This window comes from Megascapheus bottae, chromosome 19 (genome assembly GCF_031878675.1).
Source record: "Megascapheus bottae isolate mThoBot1 chromosome 19, mThoBot2.hap1, whole genome shotgun sequence".
Lineage (NCBI taxonomy): Eukaryota > Metazoa > Chordata > Mammalia > Rodentia > Geomyidae > Megascapheus > Megascapheus bottae.
Window position 1 is genome coordinate 11,104,919 of NC_143527.1, and position 18,596 is coordinate 11,123,514.

The following is an 18,596-nucleotide window of genomic DNA, read 5'->3' on the forward strand; positions in this document are numbered from 1 at the left end:
ACTTAGAGATAATGTTTGGAGAAGTGAACGTGAGTGTAGATGCACGCTTTGAGCTGGAGTTCACTGAGGAATGAGTATAGCTCATTCCAAATTATCTCCATTTGTCTTTCTTATTAAGGCCATGGGAGCAGAATTTTTAAAACATTAGTAAAACAAAAAGCAGACCTTTAAAATATACAAAAGAAGCATTTTATGTATTTTTTTAAAAATCCAGATCATATCATTCTATGCTATCCGAGGGGTGGTCATTATCTTTTGAGATGATTTCTGCCTTATGAGAAAACAGGGAGCTGAGGTTACAAACAGCTCCCAGCTCTCCCTCCCCACCTCCCTCTCCTGGTGTGCCTTAATTAGAAGCATGCTAACATAGATTAAAGTCTTAGCCATCCCCAGTGCTTACCTTGACCTGAAGAAAACCAGAAGGAGCGTTGAAGCTGCTACATTAGGAAACACTGTCCAAGTTGTATCCAGACAAATGAAGAAGACCCAGGAAGTGACCTGTGTGTAAGGGTGCATAGAGAGGACTCACCTTGAAAATAGCACACACATCCTTCCCACAGAGTGTACACGAAGAGCCAGACTGGCTGAACTCACCTTCCAGTGGGACCCCAGGACCTCGGCTCGGACCACAGCTCGCACTTCAGACGCAAGTGTCTAACTTGTGCATATCCCATCAAAGCTGGACAAAACCCAAGCAAATGGAAAAAAAATTAATCTTTACAGTCCAATGAGATAAAAATATGGATCAAAAGGATTATTTTTGCTTAATGAAGCATTCTGGGTTTGAGTCTGATTGGACTAAGGTTTTCGACAGGATGTTGAAACCAAAGACTGGAATTTGGAAATTCCACAACAGCTATCTAATCAGTGGGCTCTGAGTAATTGAACTGAAAGGAGACTCCTGATGAAACCCTACTGGGTTTATAATTTGAAAATGAGGGTCTTGGGAACACAGCTCAGCAGTGAAGCACTCACCCAGCCAGTTCCATCCCTGCATTGCAAAGGCAATAAAATTGAGAACTGTTTAGAGAGTCGGGGACTGAGTCTATGAGGGGTATCTTTGCTGGGAAATTAGCTGAGTGCATTAATCAGAAGGTCTTCCGTTGCATCTGACCATGGGCTTTGATAATCAGAACATCTGCCTCTATACTAAGAGTTTACCCTTTAATCCAGCTTACGACCCACAAACCACTCTCCCCTATAACCATGCCCTTGAACAGAGGCAGCCCTGCAAATCCTTTGCTCGTAAATGTGTGGTTGTCCGGGAGGATATTTGGAGTTTTATCTTTGTCTGGTTGGTTGGTTGGTTTTCTTTTCTGTTTTACTTTTTTCCTTAAAGGTTTTATCTGTGCTTGAGGTTTCATTTTTGCAGGGCAGCCATAATGGCTTTCTTTGTGAAAAATATGATAAGTAACCAGGTAAAGAATCTAGGATTTGGAGGTGGGACTGACGAGAAAAAAGAAGAAGGAAGTCCTTCAGACCCTGCTGCAGCCCAAGGGATGACTAGAGAGGAGCATGAGGAATACCAGAAGCAGATGATTGAGGAGAAGTGAGTACTTAGAGCCTTTGCTTCCTGCAGGCCACAGGATCTCCAGCCCCCGAGCTGATTGCTCTTTGTTTTGGGGTTTTTTTTCACCTTTAAGAATTCTTCTCCTACCGGGCACACGCAGTGGCTCGTGCCTGTAATCCTAGCTACTCACGAGGCTAAGATCTGAGGATCAAGGTTCAAAGCCAGCCCGGGAACAAAAAGACCCGAGCCTCTTATCTCCAGTTAACCTCTAGAAAACGGGGAGGTGGGGCTTGGCTCAAGGGTAGGGTGGTAGCCTTGAACTGAAGAGCTCGGGACCATGCCCAGGCCCAGGGGTAGGGTGGTAACCTTGAGCTGAAGAGCTCAGGGAAGGCGCCCAGGCCCAGTTCAAGTCCCATGACCCACCACAAAAAAAAAAAAAAAAAAAAGCTTTTCCTTGGACAGTTTACCTTTAATCACAGGAAACTTTGTTCTGCTAAAATGAACTACCCATAGCCCTGCCTCCCCCTACCCAAGTGGAAATGGACAATGGAAAAGGAATGTATCTGCCATTCTTAAAGCAGCGTCACACTTTCCAGAAGGATGAGTTTAACTACCTTATAAACTTTCTGAAATGTAGCCTCTTGACAAGTTTTTAATTTGTCAGGATTCAGATTTAATTCCTAGAAGACCGGGGAGAGGAGGGGAGAAAGAGATACAGAGGTGGAAATACAATGCAACTTTCTCAGTCTCTTACTAAAATACCCAGAATATGTAATGCAACAAATGTATCACAAGAGGTAGGTTTGTAAAACTATGACAAAATTGTGAACTATTATTGGAAATGCTAAACATACAGAAAAGAAGGGTATTTTGAATACTCGTGTACCAATCATGTAGAGTCAACTATTTTCCATTGACTTGTAGAGTAAGCAAAATGATCTTAAAAAAAATTACACTACAGATATGATTGTTTAAGCCCCAAATATTTTAGCTCTATACTTCTAAAAATAAGGCATTGTCTTGGCGATCTAAAACGCAATAAATAAGCATTAAAATATTAATAACATTTTCTTTGGATATTATAAAATGTAAATATCAATAATTTTTCATTACTCAAAGATTAATCCTTAAATAAATATAATCTATACTTTATTTTTAAAAGGTTAAAGTGAAATTAATATAAGAGTTTTCTAAATAATCAAGAACTAATACTCTAAAAGTGTCTATTTTTGTCTGGATTATTATAAGCAAGCATGTGCATTCCAAATGAGAAGAATCATTAGGTCATCCATAGCTCAGAACCCTGCTCTGGCAAGATGGAAATCTAACCTAACTTGTTTGAGTCTACCTTCTCCCAGCCTGAAGGAACTACTGTGCCTAAATTGGCACCTGAAGAGGAAGACAATGAAGGGAAATAGCCTTACATTATTTTACTTTAATACCTGTGGTATTACTTTATTACATTACTTCATTATATAATACTATATGTGATGAATATGTTATGTAATATATTCCTTTATTATATTTAATATATTGCTATATATTATTATATTTTATATGCTAATATATTACTATATTTAATATATTACTATAATATAGATTATTCTAAATGATTTTATATTATCTATAAAATGTAGCTTCTCTCCCTCTCCTTCTCCTTCCCTCCCCTTCCTGAGGGGTTCTGACACAGCATGGCTGGAGTCAGATTTTGGACCTTCCTTATATTCCTCATATAATTTAAGGTCCTGGACCATGTGAGCAGTTGCACCAGGAATGAAAACACCATCCCTCTCTTGGTTTACATCACAAAGAATTTCCTAGACCCAAGGAGTGTTAGGGATTCCTGTACCAGTGATGACAGCAGAGTAAAAGAGAGGCAGATATTAGGGGGTACAATGGAAAAGGTTCAAAATGTTCAGGTGTCTGATGATGGAGAATACTCTGGGGTATCCTAGAATCCAGATCTGAGCAGCAGCTAAATTGTCCTGGACTACCTATGTCTTTAAGATTCTTTGTTCTATTGATTTACCTTTCAGGATGGAAAGAGATGCTGCATTTACACAAAAGAAAGCAGAGAGGGCGTGTCTCAGAGTCCACCTCAGGGAAAAGTACAGGCTTCCTAAGGTAAGACCCTGAGCACAGAAGTACTGCATCACATCCTCACTAATAAAAACAGTGTTTGATTAACCAAAGGCCATGTTCACGAATATATATATATATATATATATATGTGTGTGTGTGTGTGTGTGTGTATATATATATATATATGCGTATAGATGTCTTAATTCACTATCATGAAGTAAGCATTGAATTAAGAGCTCATAAAACCTAGTTCATGTTATTTAACTCGAGTAAATTCCATTTCCATGCAAAAGATGATGTCTTAAACTATAGCAGATAGGATTATGTGAATATATAAAGAAAACACATTTTATACACAAGTGGAAATGGGCTCAGTTGACTTTGGTGAGTGGATTCTAGACCCCTGGCCCCATTCTTTACCGTCACTTGAGTCTTCAGATGGTTTGGGGAAGGCCAGCAGATGGCCTCAGTTTCCCAAAATGGCAATGATAATACTTAACCCAGTATAGGTTCAACTGAGGTAACATGAAGATGCAGTAGGGTTGTCTGATAGCTGGCAGGATCTCAACAGATGATAGCTCTGATTACTGCTGCAATGTGCTCGGTGTATAGGAAGCTCTCTTTTTTTTTTTTTTTTTGCCAGTTTTATTTTGGGCTTAAGCTCAGGGCCTGAGCACTGTCCTTGGATTTTTCTCAAGGCTAGAACTCTACCACTTGAGCCTCAGCACCACTTCTGGCTTTTTCTAAGTATGTGGTACCAAAGAATCGAACCCGGGTCTTCGTGCATGCTAGGCAAGCACTCTACCACTAGGCCAAACTCCCAGCCTGCGGAAGCTCTCCTTTTTTGATGGAAACCTGCAGAGGTCCAGAAAGGTCTAGGCTTGACACATTCCTGTAGTGTTATTGATTCATCAGTTCCAGACTCGCAAACTGAAACAATCTGAGCCTTCAACCCTTTCCTTCCCTAGTAGTGAGTCAATTGTTCTTGCTCATGTCTAGATTCTTAGGGGTGAACACATTGGACTTAGGAGCCCAGAGAACTGATCTCAGTTCTCTGTGCCATTCTGTGAACAAGAGCCATTCCAGCTATGGACAGAGGAGGAATGAGTTATCATCGTGAGATGGGTAACCTCAGATTGGCCTGGAGAACAGAGCGGCCTAGGGAAGGTGGTAAAGGCAGCCAGCTGAGTTACACACTGGCCCAGTAGCTTCCATGGTGGGCTTCTTACCTCTGCTCATGCGCCCCTCTTCTCTACCTGTTTCTAATGCACACTGTGTTTGAAACCTCACCTGATTGTTTTCATAGACCTTGGGACGGGGTGGGGGGAAACATTTGAAGTTTAGCTAATCTAAAGTTGGGACCCTCTTCAAAACCTGGGGAGATTATAGTCCAAGAGGGTAAAATCATATAAGTTAATAAAATCTCACAGCTACCCATCCACAAAATAAGGAATGGAGGTCAGGTCCCCTGACACGAAAAAGAGCAATGTACAAAATGATCTGAATACAGTTCCCTTGAGTTCTATACAAGTTGTCCATTTTAGAGCAGTTTTGAACTCGATTTGAAACAGTGCTAAGAGTTTGGGAGCAACCTGTACTGCCTCCATATTTCAGGAAAATGTCCCCACCTCAGTGGCCAGGGAAGACTCTCTTCTGTCTGTCTCCTGCTGTCTAGTGTTTTACAAGTGGCCGCCTGAATTCCCCATGAGAATTTCCCTGAAAGCAGTCTACATCTTCTCACTACCATCCTAGTTCGCTGCCAAGCTTCCTTTCACAGGCCGCCCTCCTATAGTTCCATATTACAAGTGCATTTTGTAAAAACTTGATTCTACACACAATCTTTCAAGAAAAAAAAAGTTTAAAAAAGAAGACATTGAAATCAGTTATATAATTGTATGGATTTTGAAAAGCACATAGCTTTTCAACGCATAGCTATCTGTCAAAATAATACTTAATAGAAACTACAGAATAAAGAAAAAAATCAAGCAGATCACATTTCACAAAGCTCCAGTCATCACCAGATGTGGCTGTCTCCAAACTGGGTAAGCACCCTGCATTTGCAGGCCAGCACCCCCTTCGCCTCCCATGTGTCACCTGACACATGATCCCTCATACATTCCCATCTTTTCACCCACTGATGAGCCCATGAAGGTTCAGAGAGGCTCTGGGAGATACATGGAGACAAACACCAGGACTGTGATTCCAGCAGCCACCTGCAAGGAGACCCACACCTCCAACGCCCCCTGGTGGCCAGCACCAGAAAATCATGCCCCGAGGGCTCAGGCGAAACCTGCAGGCTTTTTTCTTTTTCTTTTTTTAAATTGTAGTTAATAGGGGCCGGGAGTTTGGCCTAGTGGTTAAAGTGCTTGCCTAGCATGCACGAAGACCCGGGTTCGATTCCTCGGTAGCACATACATAGAAAAAAGCTGGAAGTGGTGCTGAGGCTCAAGTGGTAGAGCTCTGTCCTTGAGAAAGTCCAAGGACAGTGCTCAGGCCCTGAGCTCAAGCCCAGGACTGGAGGGGTTACAGTTATATTCTCCAGATAGAAGGTCACACACATTGATACCCCTTCTCATGTTTTTGTCCCCATTTCCATCATCCCACCCTCTTCCCCTCATCATGTTTTTCCTCTTCCCTTTCCTATTTCAAAGAAATAATCTTATATACAATACACCGGATAACAAGGTAAGATATTGTAACAATATGAGAATAACCAAGGGATATCAGAAGAGATGAGAAATAACACAGTATATTAAGAATAGCAATCACACATTATATGGCTCTTGTTTCTTTTACTTCTTAATATCTGTTCATTACATGAATCCCATCTGTGGTCACCTCTGGAACATGACATCCATAGCTTCCCTCCCTATCCCTTCAATTCTCTTCTTAGAACTAATGTGCAAATTGAGAAGACCCTGGTACTGCAACTCCTTGACTCCTGGAGTCCGAGTGGCAGCTTTCTATTACAGAACGTTCACCAAATCACAGGCCCTAGGTACAACACTCTACCTCGGCCTAAGAATCATGTGAACCAAGGGACAAAGCTTACAGTGACAGAAGAGACTTGAGCCTCCTTATTCTTTATGAATCCTCTACTTTTCCCTGCCATGTGCTTTCTCCTTGAACTCCTTCTGAACTCTCTCCTCTATGGAGGCAGATGTAGAATTGGACAATCTCACAAAACAAGTGGCACTGGGCTAGAGGCAAAGGTCACTAAACTCCAGTGGGTGCCAAATGACCCCCTGTCCTTGCCAGGTTTGCAGGATGTGGTAGCCTGTGTCATAAAATCCACATTGGCCCAGCAATAGTATTAAAGTCTACAAGAACTAGACAAGCCCAGCACATCTTCCTATGAACAAAGGACAGTCCCTGGGTACTTCATTTACAATCTCCTAGGGTCCCACCACAGAAATTACATAACTTTGGGAGCCAGTTCAGACCCTTCCCCTCTCCAAGTCTCAACAGGGAGCAGATTTGAGAAAATATCTTCCCAGGAACTGCCAGGTCTAATAAGGATAACTAGGTCATATCTTGGAATTAGAACTGTATTTTCTTTTCTTTTGTCAGTCCTGGGGCTTGAACTCAGGGCCTGGGCACTGTCCTTGATCATTTTGGTGCTCAAGGCTAGCACCCTGCCACTTGAGCCACAGTACCACTTCCGACTTTTTCTTAGTATGTAGTATGGAAGAATCAAACCCAGGGCTTTGTGCATGCTAGGCAAGTACTCTACCACTAGCCTACATTCCTGGCCCCTGGAACTGTATTTTCTTGAGACATTATTTGGCTGATGTTTCCTATGAAAGAAAGTTTCATTCTACTACTGGCTGGTGCAAACAAATCTGAACGCTTTCATAAGGAGCAATGTGGGCCCTGGCCCTTGAGACAGTTAAATGTCTGAAGTTCCAAGTTGGTTGCTAACTACTAATGACTGTACTATGTATCTATGTCTTTTTAATGACTCTTGTTCACTGCAGTAATCAGATGAGTAACTAAATAAGCACAGCAAACAAATTCCAGGGGTCCCCATTATGTATCTATGTGTCCACATCTCTATCAGTTGTTTCCCTGTTCATCACACATCCAGGCTATACTGGCTTCCTCTAGTTTTCAATTATGAGTCATTGTAGGACTTAACAACTTATAGGATCCAATTTAGAACCACATTTTATTAATGCCTCAAGTAATCCAAGGTGCTCAGATTACACTAAATCTTGTCTCTGTGATTCCTGAGCCTCCACCTTCAGTTTCTTCTCTTCTATTGGCCTCCGCCTTACATGTCTCTCCCATCGGTGCTTTCTGAGTGAACATTCCTTGCTAGGCATCTTCCTTGAAATGTTCCCACTCTGCAGGAGCCTTCTTTCTTCAGATGTTCTGCGTTCTGTCTATTTTTTTCTTTCAGGGTCTCTTTGCTTATTTAGCCCTCACTCTCCTGCCTTCGTGCTTCTGTATTTCACATCCTTCCAATTCTTTTTTCTTTGTCTTCCTACTGGGTTGTCTCCAGCATGCTGCTGAATTTTTAGAACTTCCAGCATGCCCACAGTTAGTTCTTTTGCTCAAGTCTTCATATTGTTGCTGGGTAGCTGCATCTGGCTGTTGTTTTCAGCTCCTTACGAATCCATGCTCCTTCAGAGCTGGATCTCTGGCCCACACCTGCTTCCTGAATGACTCCATCTTCCCCTCAGCTGGACATCTCACAGGCAGAGCAAGCTGTGTACAAAACACTCTTGCTTGCTGTCCTCCCCAGCTTCTCCTGTGCCTTCTGTCTGCACGGATGGCTCTCCTGGTCAGCTAGCTCCAGCTGGCATCCAGAAGTAGCCCTGACTTTCCCCATGCCCCCATTGTGGCTTCAAGTCTGGCAAAGAGCAAATCTCCCCCAAATCATCCTGGGATAGTGGCTCCTCCCTATAGCCAGTACACCTCTGTTATTTTCCATCTCTCCTTGCACAGCAACAGTTACATACTTCGAGTGTGCAGAGCAAGGGTTCCCAAATGCAGATCAGAACCTGCTTTTTCCCCTTGTTTTCTGTTTGCTTATTTGTTTGTTTGTCTGTGTGTTTTTTTACACCAATACTGGGGCTTAAATTCAGGGCCTGATCCCTGTCCCCTAGCTGGCATTCTATCACTTGAGGCACAGTTTGCTTGGCTTTTCGGTGGTTAATTAGAGATGAATTTCAGGCTGGCTTCGAACCACAATCCTCAGATCTCAGTCTTCTGTGGAGCTAGGCTCACAGACATGAGCCAGATACCCTCCCCCAAACACCGCCCCCCTTGTTTTTAGAAGGCTGATGGTGACTTTTTAGGATAAAGACCAAAATAGCCTGTGCACCATGCTGTCACTTCTGTTTTTCCAACTTTGCCTCCTGCTACTCCCTGTCTAGCCAGGACCTTCCTCTACTCGGTCACTGCACCCTGTTCCTTATGGCCCCTTTCCTTTCCATAATATTTGTTTTAGTGCTTGCTTCTTCCAGAAATTTCCATGACCTTCCTTTTCCCACATAAGGCTAAATTGGGCTACCCTCCTTCATGTCCCACACTTTGGTACATGTCTTTATTTATACACACTATATGACTCTGGGCAGAAAGATGGAAAAGTTACCCTTCTGGTAACCATCTTGGACACACACACACACACACACACACACACACTGCTGAATAAATGGATATTATTAGGGAAAATATTCAGGGAAAGTAACTTTCTCAAAGAACTATATCAAGAACAGAGGAGAGACTTCAAGTAGATTTTCTCACAAAGAACAAATCAGACATTACATTTTTGCATAACACACAAAACTTACTTTATGTTATTATAATTGAAATGCCCTAGTTCCTCAAATGTAGGAAATCACATGTCTTAAGGCTGCAAAATTTTTTTCTAAAAGCTAATGGACCCTGTCCCCAGCCAATTCAAAAATGTATATGTGAGTCAAGCCAAATTAATAAAGAGAAAAGAGTTCCACAATGAATTCTAATCCTATTAGCGGAATTGTCAGTCTGGGTTAGTCATTGGAGAATAACCTCATGGCCCCTGCTGAGATGGGCGATTTAGTTCCACCTGGTGTTTGTCTGCTACAGGAAGGGCCTAGTTCATTACTGATCCAGTTGAACATAGACGAAACATCCCAGAAAGCTCTCTTTAAATGTGTTACGTTTGAATGGGTTAGCATTGAGTTTGGAATTGATCTTGGCGGGGGGATAAATGGGCAGCTTCCTTCAGAGTGGGATTTCTTGACGTTGCCTTGCAGGATCTGAGATGCGGAGCCTTCCTGTGAGGGGAGCTGCCTGCCTGCACACAGCTCCCCGCACAGCCTTTCCTTCTTCCCCTCCCCAACCTGCCCCAGTTCTTGGTCCATTTGCTTCTCCCACCCAGCCCCTAAATGGAGGAAGCCAGGGATGGCTGGGAAGAAAATGCGGTGAAACATAGAGGGGCAGGTTTCAGTGTCTGTCCCTCAGCCACACAGCCTTCTCATGTAACCCACTCGAAGGTAGGTATAGCTCACCTCTGCTGTGAGAACACTGGCTCAGAGAGGGACTGTAGCTTCTCAACATCACACAGCCTGCATGTGGACAGTAAGATCCCACCCCAAGCCAGCCTGACCCCACAGACCAGGTTTTCTGCTAGGCCAGTCTGGCAGCCATGCTAGGTTAACAGGAGGAAGACATTTCTAACAAGAGGAGTGGCTGTGTGTGTGTGTGTGTGTGTGTGTGTGTGTGTGTGTTTTCTTCTCTTGAGGTCTTGATTTCCTCATCTGTTATGAAAAGCTGGATCTGTGGCCTTTAGAAGCATCTTGAGTCCCTAGAAGAAAAGGAAAAAGTGGTTCATGCTGGTATCTAGAAATTCTTGACTGGACAGCCCCAGGTGTATATGTTCAGTCAACATTAAAAACTGAGATCCAGCCAGGCTTTGGGGGCCTATGCCTATAATCCCAGCTATTCAAGAGCTGAGAGCTGAGGACCTTGGTTCAAAGCCAGCCCAGGCAGGAAAGTCCGTGTGACTCTTATCTCCAATTGATCAGCAAAATACTGCATGTGGAGATGTGGCTCGAGGAGTAGAATGCCAGCCTTGGATGAAATAAAACTGAAGGACAAGTTGAAGCCTCAGGACCTGCACGAGAGGGAGTTGGAGGGTGATTATTTAACAAGACAAATCTCCACCATCTGTCTGGTTTGATGCTGCTGCTGCTGCAGGCTCGTTAAGTAGCTCAGAGCAAGAACCCTAGTGCAGTAAGCAGGAGAAGCAGCCAGAAAAATGCCCACCCTGGAATTGCCTAAGAAACTTAGGGCTGGTAGTGGGGCGTGAACTGAGGACCTGGACACTGTCCCTGAGCTTTTTCACTCAAGGCTAGCACTCTACCACTTGTGGCTTTTTTGATGGTTAATTAGTCTCACAGACTTTCCTGCCCAGTCTGGCTTTGAATCATTATCCTCAGATCTTACCTCCTGAGCAGCTGGGATCACAGGCTTGGGTACTGGCACCGAGCACTCTGGGAAGTGCCTGCCTCAGAATAAGCACAGAGAAGTGGCTTTAGAGGAGCAGGAGCTGCTGGGAGCAGTGCTTTCGTGAAGCTGGAAACCTCCGAACAGCTGTGTGGAAAAACTGTACTCCCCAAATAAGTGACCAATGCTAGCACAGCATTAAATCACACAGCACGGCTTGAACTGGTATTCACTCAAAGGCAAGTGGACAGGACGAAACAAGTGGTGCGCATGCAGCCTTTTGAAGACAAAACCACTCAAGGTAACTTCTCACCTCATCTCATGTAATCAAAGAAGGTCAGCTATCAAGACTCAGGACAGGGCAGGTCTGCAGTCTAGAGTAATCCTTGGTCAGCAACGGGGAAGGACACCTCAGGACATGATGTTTTTGAGTAGAGGATGGCTATTCACGAGACTGGAATTAGAGGATCACAGGTCCAATCCAGTCCAGGCAGGTAAGTTCATGAGACTCTTACCTCCAATGAACGAGCAAAAAGCAGGAAGTAGAGCTGTGGCTCAAGTAGTAGAGCACCAGCCCTGGGTATAAAGGCTACAGGACAGTGCCCGTGCCCTGAGTTCAAGCCCTAGTATTGGAACGCAGTAAATAATAATGAGGAGGAGGAGGCAGTCAACTTTGGCAATAACTATACTAATGAGCCTGTTGAAGAAAGAAGAGTTTAAGGTGGATTCTATCCATTGGCATAAAATAAATAGTTGTTAAATGCACCAAACACTATCCTAAGTGGGTGAGATTTATAGAAATGGAATGACATGTAGGAGAGTCTCCTGTGAGTCCCCTAATGATATGCTCATTCCCTCACTCGCTGACCCAGCCCAGCCCTCAGCCCCCTCCCTGACCTGCTTCCAGCCCCACTGTGCTGGCTCTAACTTCTCTTGGACTGGGAGCTGTGATGGGACATCGCCTTTCCTCAAATGGTGAACTGTATCTGAATATCCCTGTTCTCTCCACTTAAGATTTGCAACTGGTCAGCAGAAATCTGGGCAAGACATTCATTGTGCAAATCATAGTCAAGGGTCCGTCAGCAGGTGGTTTGCAAGGAAAGGGAGAAGCGTGACTACCCAGAGTCCACTCATGCTTGACTCTGTCCTAACTCACACTCTTAAGGCCCGTGGGCTCCCACTCGAGATTCACAATCCAGGTCTTCGAGTGGCAGGGACCCAGACCCAGAGCTGTCTCTTTCCTCTGAAACCTTAGTAGCCATGGCCACCCTGTGCCCTGGGATGGAAGCTCATGAGGCCATTTCACACCGTACCTTCTCCAGCCAGCAGAATAATCCTCTAGGTGGTCTTTGCATTGGACATCAAGCACCGAAGGTGAGTCCCCAAAGCCACACGGAGAGTGAATGACAGCTCAAACCACAGGACTTGAACTTATGGCTTCCGATTTCCAAGTCTCAACTCTTTTTCTCATTGTAGGCCACCTTCCAGGACCATAGTCTAGGGAGAGTGAGGCTTGATTTGAACCCAATGCTAAGGAAGCCAGACACCCACATTCTATCCTATTACTCTGTTACTTTCCTCTAGCCACTCCGTAACCTGATCTACTTGCCCCAGCCTTAGTCAGAGCTATTCATGGCACAGCAACAGCCCGGAGAAAACACTTCTGCAGCTAGAGCACTTAGATCAGCTGCTGTTAGAGGGAAGGCTGGTATTATTGCCTTCCAGTGGACAGTGAGTGAAGGACTCTCTGACCACAGTATTTACTGCATCCAGCTCTGCCTTGAGATCTGCACAACTGAGGCCACCTTCTCTGACCCTCGTACATGACAAGACCTCTCTGCCTTTTCCTGGTCATATCTCTTCGTGGAAAGCCATGGGGCATGCCCACCTGCAGTCTATCCTCTTTTTCTTCTAGCTACTCAGAATCCCGGTGTCCTGTCTGTGTTTCCTAGGGCTTTCCCAGGCCTTCTGGACAGGCCCAGGCACCTGAGTAGGAATGGATAGAACCAGGACTGGGCTCTCCATGGGCCCATGGCTGGCAAAGGCCAAACCATAAGCCAGAGACTTCTGTCAGTCTCATGCTGTACCCTGCTCAGGTTCTAAAGTGGGCCTGACCAGAAGGAAGGGGAATTGGTACCTGACTAGATTTCGTCTAGAAGCCAGGGACTAGTGATGAAAGGAAAACACCTGGATGTCTTGTTATGAAAACCAAAGCCTGTGGAGCAAAGACAGGAGTCAGGGGAGGTTCTGAGGGACATGGTGTGAAGTCCTCTCCACCTCGGGTACACGCTGATGTCGAGCTGCCACTGCTAGAATGCTCTCGAGGTTCTGAAGAACACAGTTACCATCCGAATCCTCCACAGCTCCAAGACACATATCCACGCTTCCGTGTGTGGATAAGAACACCTATACATTCGTTCAGGATTAGGCTGTGGTAGGCTCTGAGAATAGGTTCACTGAATCTCTCGGTAAACCACTATGGACTGTGTCTCCATGCTGGAGATTCTGCTGGGCTCTGACATTGTAGGAGTCCATCTTGAAGAAATGCAGAAAAAAGCTGGGCACATGCCTGCTGTCCCATTTACTTGAGAGCCCAGCCTAGAAAACTAGCAATAGAAAGACGTTGTTTGAAAATGCAAAAAGTGGGGCTGGGAGTTTGGCCTAGTGGTAGAGTGCTTGCCTAGCATGCACAAAGACCTCGGTACCACATATATAGAAAAAAGCGGAAAGGGGTGTTGTGCCTCAAGTGGTAGAGCTCTAGCCTTGAAAAAGCCCAAGAACAGTGCTCAAGCCTCAGGACTGGCAAAAATATGCAAAAAACTAAACAAAACAAAAAATGCTTAAGTGGTAAAACGCCTGCCTATAATGTGCAATGCCCTGGGTTCAATCCCCAGGTCCACAAGGAGGGAGAGCGGCAGGCAACCCTGATGCTGCTGGCCAACAGACCCCACTTTGAGATCTACTTTTTGGTGGAAATTGGGGTTATCCAAATTCTTTCTTGGACTTGTGAGGCAAAGTAAATCCCAGCATCCAACCTCCTCTGCCAGGGAAGGAAGGACGCCATTGCTGTGAAGTTCCCGCAGACTGCTGCAGTCTGGGCTCTTCTGAAATCTGTGATCAGGAGACTCAGCAGCAGAGAAGGCCAGGTCTTGGGTGCCACTGACTGGCTGGTGCGCTGACAGCTGGCTGTCTGAACCTCTGGGCCCACAGCCACTATGGCACTATTCTGGACCAAACGTGAGTGACATGCACTGAGATCTAAACACCAGTCAGGGTGGAGGTGCCACAACCCCCAGGAATGTCTTTCCATGTCATTTTATCTTGAACCAGACTGAAGATGGCATGTGTTTGCACAAACTGAGAGACAACCCACGAAGTATACTGTTTCCATTTCCACTGTAGAAACAGAGGACGATCAGTGAGCAAAGTGACTGTTAGGTTAGGTAAATCACAAACAAACTGAAATACAGAACTGGCTGAGAGCCCTTGCAGATTCACTAGCTAATTCATCCCACTGAGAGAGGGCCCAGGTCCAAACAAGTGCCAGACTGGCAAGGCAACATTCAGCTCCAGAGCACAGCTTCCCCCCCCTCCCCCAGGCCTCCCTAGCTGGTCCTGGGATTGCTGTGGCCCAATTTACAGATGAAGAATAGTATATACATTACCCAGACATGCCACCTAGAGGTGATAGGTGTGGCCTCTAGTTATTTCTACTCAGCATCTAGGCCAGGGAAATCCCATATCTCCCTGAGGAGTTGGCTTTAGCTCAGTGCAGCACCTCAGCAGATGCTGAAATCTTCTTAAGCCAGGGCAATGTGGTGTGATTTAAGACATGGCTCATTTTAGCTTTATGTGATTTCATCAGCATTGGCTACAAATAACAAGACTGGTCATTTCCTTTTCTGCTTTTCTGGTACCCTTTAATCTTTCGAATCCCTGAAGCTCAGTTTGCCACATTACAATCAGATCTCTGAAAACCTATCCGGAGTAGAGCCCGAGCGTTCCAATTTCTGACAAGCTCCTAGACAATGTTAATGATGCTTGATGAGGACTCACCGCCTGACAGCCCTCTGGACTTAGAAGGTTCTTGTTAGCCTAAGGTGTAGCACAACCCAGAGCTTTGGTCTCCCCTATCAAGACCAGACTCTGCTTTAAGCAGCCTCACCTAACTTTTACTGTGTTCACCCCAGTAGACTGCCCTTTTCTGCTGCTTATCTATTTTACATAAGATGGTCATGTTCCAGCATTTTTTTTCTTTCTCTCCCTCTGTTTAATTTTTACTTAGAGTGAAATGGATGAGACTCAAATCCAGTTGGCTGGAGATGATGTCGATTTGCCAGAAGATCTCCGGAAAATGGTAGATGAAGATCAAGAAGAGGAAGAAGATAAGGATTCTATTCTGGGGCAGTTACAGAATCTCCAGAACATGGACTTGGATACCATCAAAGAAAAGGCCCAGGCCACGTTCACTGAAATCAAGCAGTCGGCAGAGCAGAAGTGTTCTGTGATGTGAATGGGAGGAGCAGGGATTGGAGGGAAGGCGGCTCTTCCACCCTGCCTGGCATTCCTAACAGCATGCGTTTTCAACATAGCAAACACAGTTAGGGAAACCATGAGGAGAAAGCTGTCTACAGACCCATGGGCAATAACTTGACCCTTCTCCATGTTCCTAGCAGAGCATCCAGCTATCCTAGCAGCAAGAAAGGCTTTCCTTTTCGTTATGGGGGAATTGGGCAATTTCAGCTGTCAATGATGGTTCAGAACATGTATCTTAAAGATCTTGAGGCTAGCAAGAAAGAAGCAAATAGCAGCGGATGGCATTTCCTCTTCAACTTCCTTCCTCCAGGGCAGGCTCTCACCCTCTGTTCCTACAGAGCAAGATGTGGAGAGAGAGGGAGGCCACTGCAAGCCCAGGAGACAAGACAATCAAAGGTCACACCCCATCATACCGCCCCACTCCGTGATGTCTGTGATATTCCTCAGCCAGTCCGGCAGTCGTACAGTGCCAGTAGCAGGGTTGCAGCCAAAGAACAGAACAGGGAACAGAGGGATGACTTCATCATCCCTGCCCGGGAGAGACCATCCCAGGGCCCATGCAAAGAACTTGAGGAAGTCAAGATTAGAGGCAGGGGATCAACGAGAGAGAGTGTTGCTACAGTGCTGAGTCCCCTCCTCTGAACTTGTAGATAGGCACAAAGGCATAAACAAACAGTGTTAAGAAGCTAAGTCAACCCCTGTCTGTCTCCTCCCCACTTCTCTCATTCTCTCCCCCTGCCCCTAGCTCTTCTTCTCCTGTCTCACCCTATCTCATCCCCTTCATATTATGTCAAATTATGTCACAGTCATCCAATGTAGACATGATACCTTTTCCTGACATTTTCTCTCTTGCAAAGGGAATTTATTTACAGATTTGTCTCTGCAACACTTAGAGCAGTTTAATCAACTCCAACCAAGATGGCAACTTTTCAGCAAGTATGTTCATAGAATTAGTAACCCTCTGAAATTGGATAGGGAAGGGAGGAAAACAAGAAGAGGGGTGAGGATGGGGGGAGGGAAATGGGGACCAAGACATGAGAAAGGGTATCAATGTATGTGAATTAATGCACCTTCTATCTGGTGAATATCATGTAACCCTTCTATTAATTACAATAAAAATATATGAAAAAAAAGAATTAGTAACACTCAAGGATCATTTTTACCAAGAACTGTTCTGTTAGAGGAAAAAAAAACATACTAAGACTCAAAATCCAGACATTAACCAGTTCTAAACTGAGTTCCTGAAAGTGTTGAAGAAGTAGCTTCATGCTATTAAAAAATACAAATAATAATGATCAGAGCCAGGAGCGGTGGCTCACACCTGTAATCCTAGCTACTCAGGAGGCTGAGATCTGAGGATCTCAGTTCAAATCCAGCCCAGGCACTAAAGTGAGACTCTTATCTCCAAATAACCACCAGAAAACCAGAAGTGGTGCTGTGGCTCAAGGGGTAGGGCAGTAGCCTTGAGCTGAAGAGCTCAGGGACAGTGCTTGGGCTCAGAGTTCAAGTCCCATGACCAACAAAAAACCAAAATGATTAGAGTTCCAGAATCTGTAATTCTTGGCAAAGTTCGTCCTACTTGAAAGTTTCTGAGAAATATTGCAATATTTGAGGCCAATTAGTTTTATGGTCCATGACCCCCCATCTACCATGAACACACGTTAGAACACTTCTCTCCACTTAGAAATGGCATGTGACTTGTGATTTGTTTTATAGAAGAAACTTTATAATGCTAGCAGTTTTTAAAACTGACCTAAGCTAATGTGTATCTTTGACCCACTGGTCTATTAGATGAGGCAGCACAGACTAGGCTTAAATTCCCACTCCAGTCACCTTTTCTCCTTTACCAAAGACAGTCTTCATTCTTTGGGTCAGTTCTCTCTTTCTGTACTGTGTACTGACATGATTAATCGATTAGGTAGCCATACTGACTATCTTTGTCCATTGTGACTGTCCCTCCATCTGGCTAGATAAGATGTCTATGCTGTCTGGAAATTTGGAGCTGGATCTGGATTACTTGACAGTGCAATGAACATCAAATGGAGATTTGGCTTATATGAGGGAACACATTACCACACCATCAATGACATAGACAGAGCTCTGCTTCAATCTCTTTCCTGACTTCAGTGAAGCAAAGTGAAAACACTAACTTTTTGCCCAGGCTGGCCTCAGCCCTCAATGGTCTAGATCTTATCCTAAGTATCTTGGATTACAGACAGGAAGCAGCACACATATAACTTTTTGTAATTAGTTTATCTCACTTAGGATAGTCTTCAAGTTTTATTCATGTTGTAAAATGTGTCATAATTTCTTATCTTTTGTAAACTGTATAATATTTCATGGCATGTAGACATTGTATTGTGCTTTGCCACATACTTAGGTACCTCTGCTTTTTGGCTATTGAGAATGATATTAAGAACATGATTGTATAATCACCTAATTGAGTCTCTACTTTCTTTTGAGCTTATACTCTGAAATTAAGTTATTGGATGATACTCAGACATTTTCTACTCTGGAGGAATGTTATGAAATTTGGAATCCATACAAATTAACTTCAGTCACAGAACTCCTATAAAACAAATTCTGTGCCTTTTGAAAACCTTTCTTATGGAATAATTTCGAACCTAACCAGAAGTGTGAATATACATATAACAAATCCACAGATACCAAAGTATAGTGTATTTACCTAACTGTGAAGTGGTATCGTCCTTGAGAAAACTTGCAGTTTCATGGCCACAACTATAAAGATTTCATTCTTACATGGTGGCTACCCTCTGAGCTAGCGTGCATCAAACAATGTTTTCTGGTCTTCTGAAGTAATTTCAGAAACTCTTAAGATTTCCCATTGTATTGAAGATCAAGTGAGCATGCACTGCTGTACACATACAAGTTCCCAACTTGAGTGAAGTCACCTTTGAGAATCTTCTGAAAACCCCACAGAAAGCATTTGGGACTAATTAGATTTCACTAGGACATATGGGATCAGCAATTTTAGGGATTAAAAAGTCAAAGGAGAAAGCACAATAAAAAT

The 18,596-nt window shown here is 44.1% G+C and overlaps 1 protein-coding gene across 1 annotated transcript; it reads left to right on the top strand.

Annotated features, from left to right (window-relative positions):
- The first annotated feature begins 1,382 nt into the window (after positions 1-1,382).
- Positions 1,383-15,642, top strand: Cplx4 (complexin 4). Its single transcript, XM_090353563.1, has 3 exons — positions 1,383-1,549; positions 3,547-3,634; positions 15,315-15,642. The coding sequence occupies exons 1-3, from the start codon at positions 1,383-1,385 to the stop codon at positions 15,540-15,542; spliced, it is 483 nt and encodes a 160-aa protein (XP_090209689.1). The 3' UTR covers positions 15,543-15,642.
- Positions 15,643-18,596: the final 2,954 nt, after the last annotated feature.

Coding starts and splice junctions, on each gene's coding strand:
- Cplx4 (XM_090353563.1), top strand. CDS start 1,383: ATGGCTTTCTTTGTGAAAAATATGATAAGTAACCAGGTAAAGAATCTA. Junction 1,550..3,546: donor AAGCAGATGATTGAGGAGAA/GTGAGTACTTAG, acceptor TTTACCTTTCAG/GATGGAAAGAGATGCTGCAT. Junction 3,635..15,314: donor AAAAGTACAGGCTTCCTAAG/GTAAGACCCTGA, acceptor ATTTTTACTTAG/AGTGAAATGGATGAGACTCA.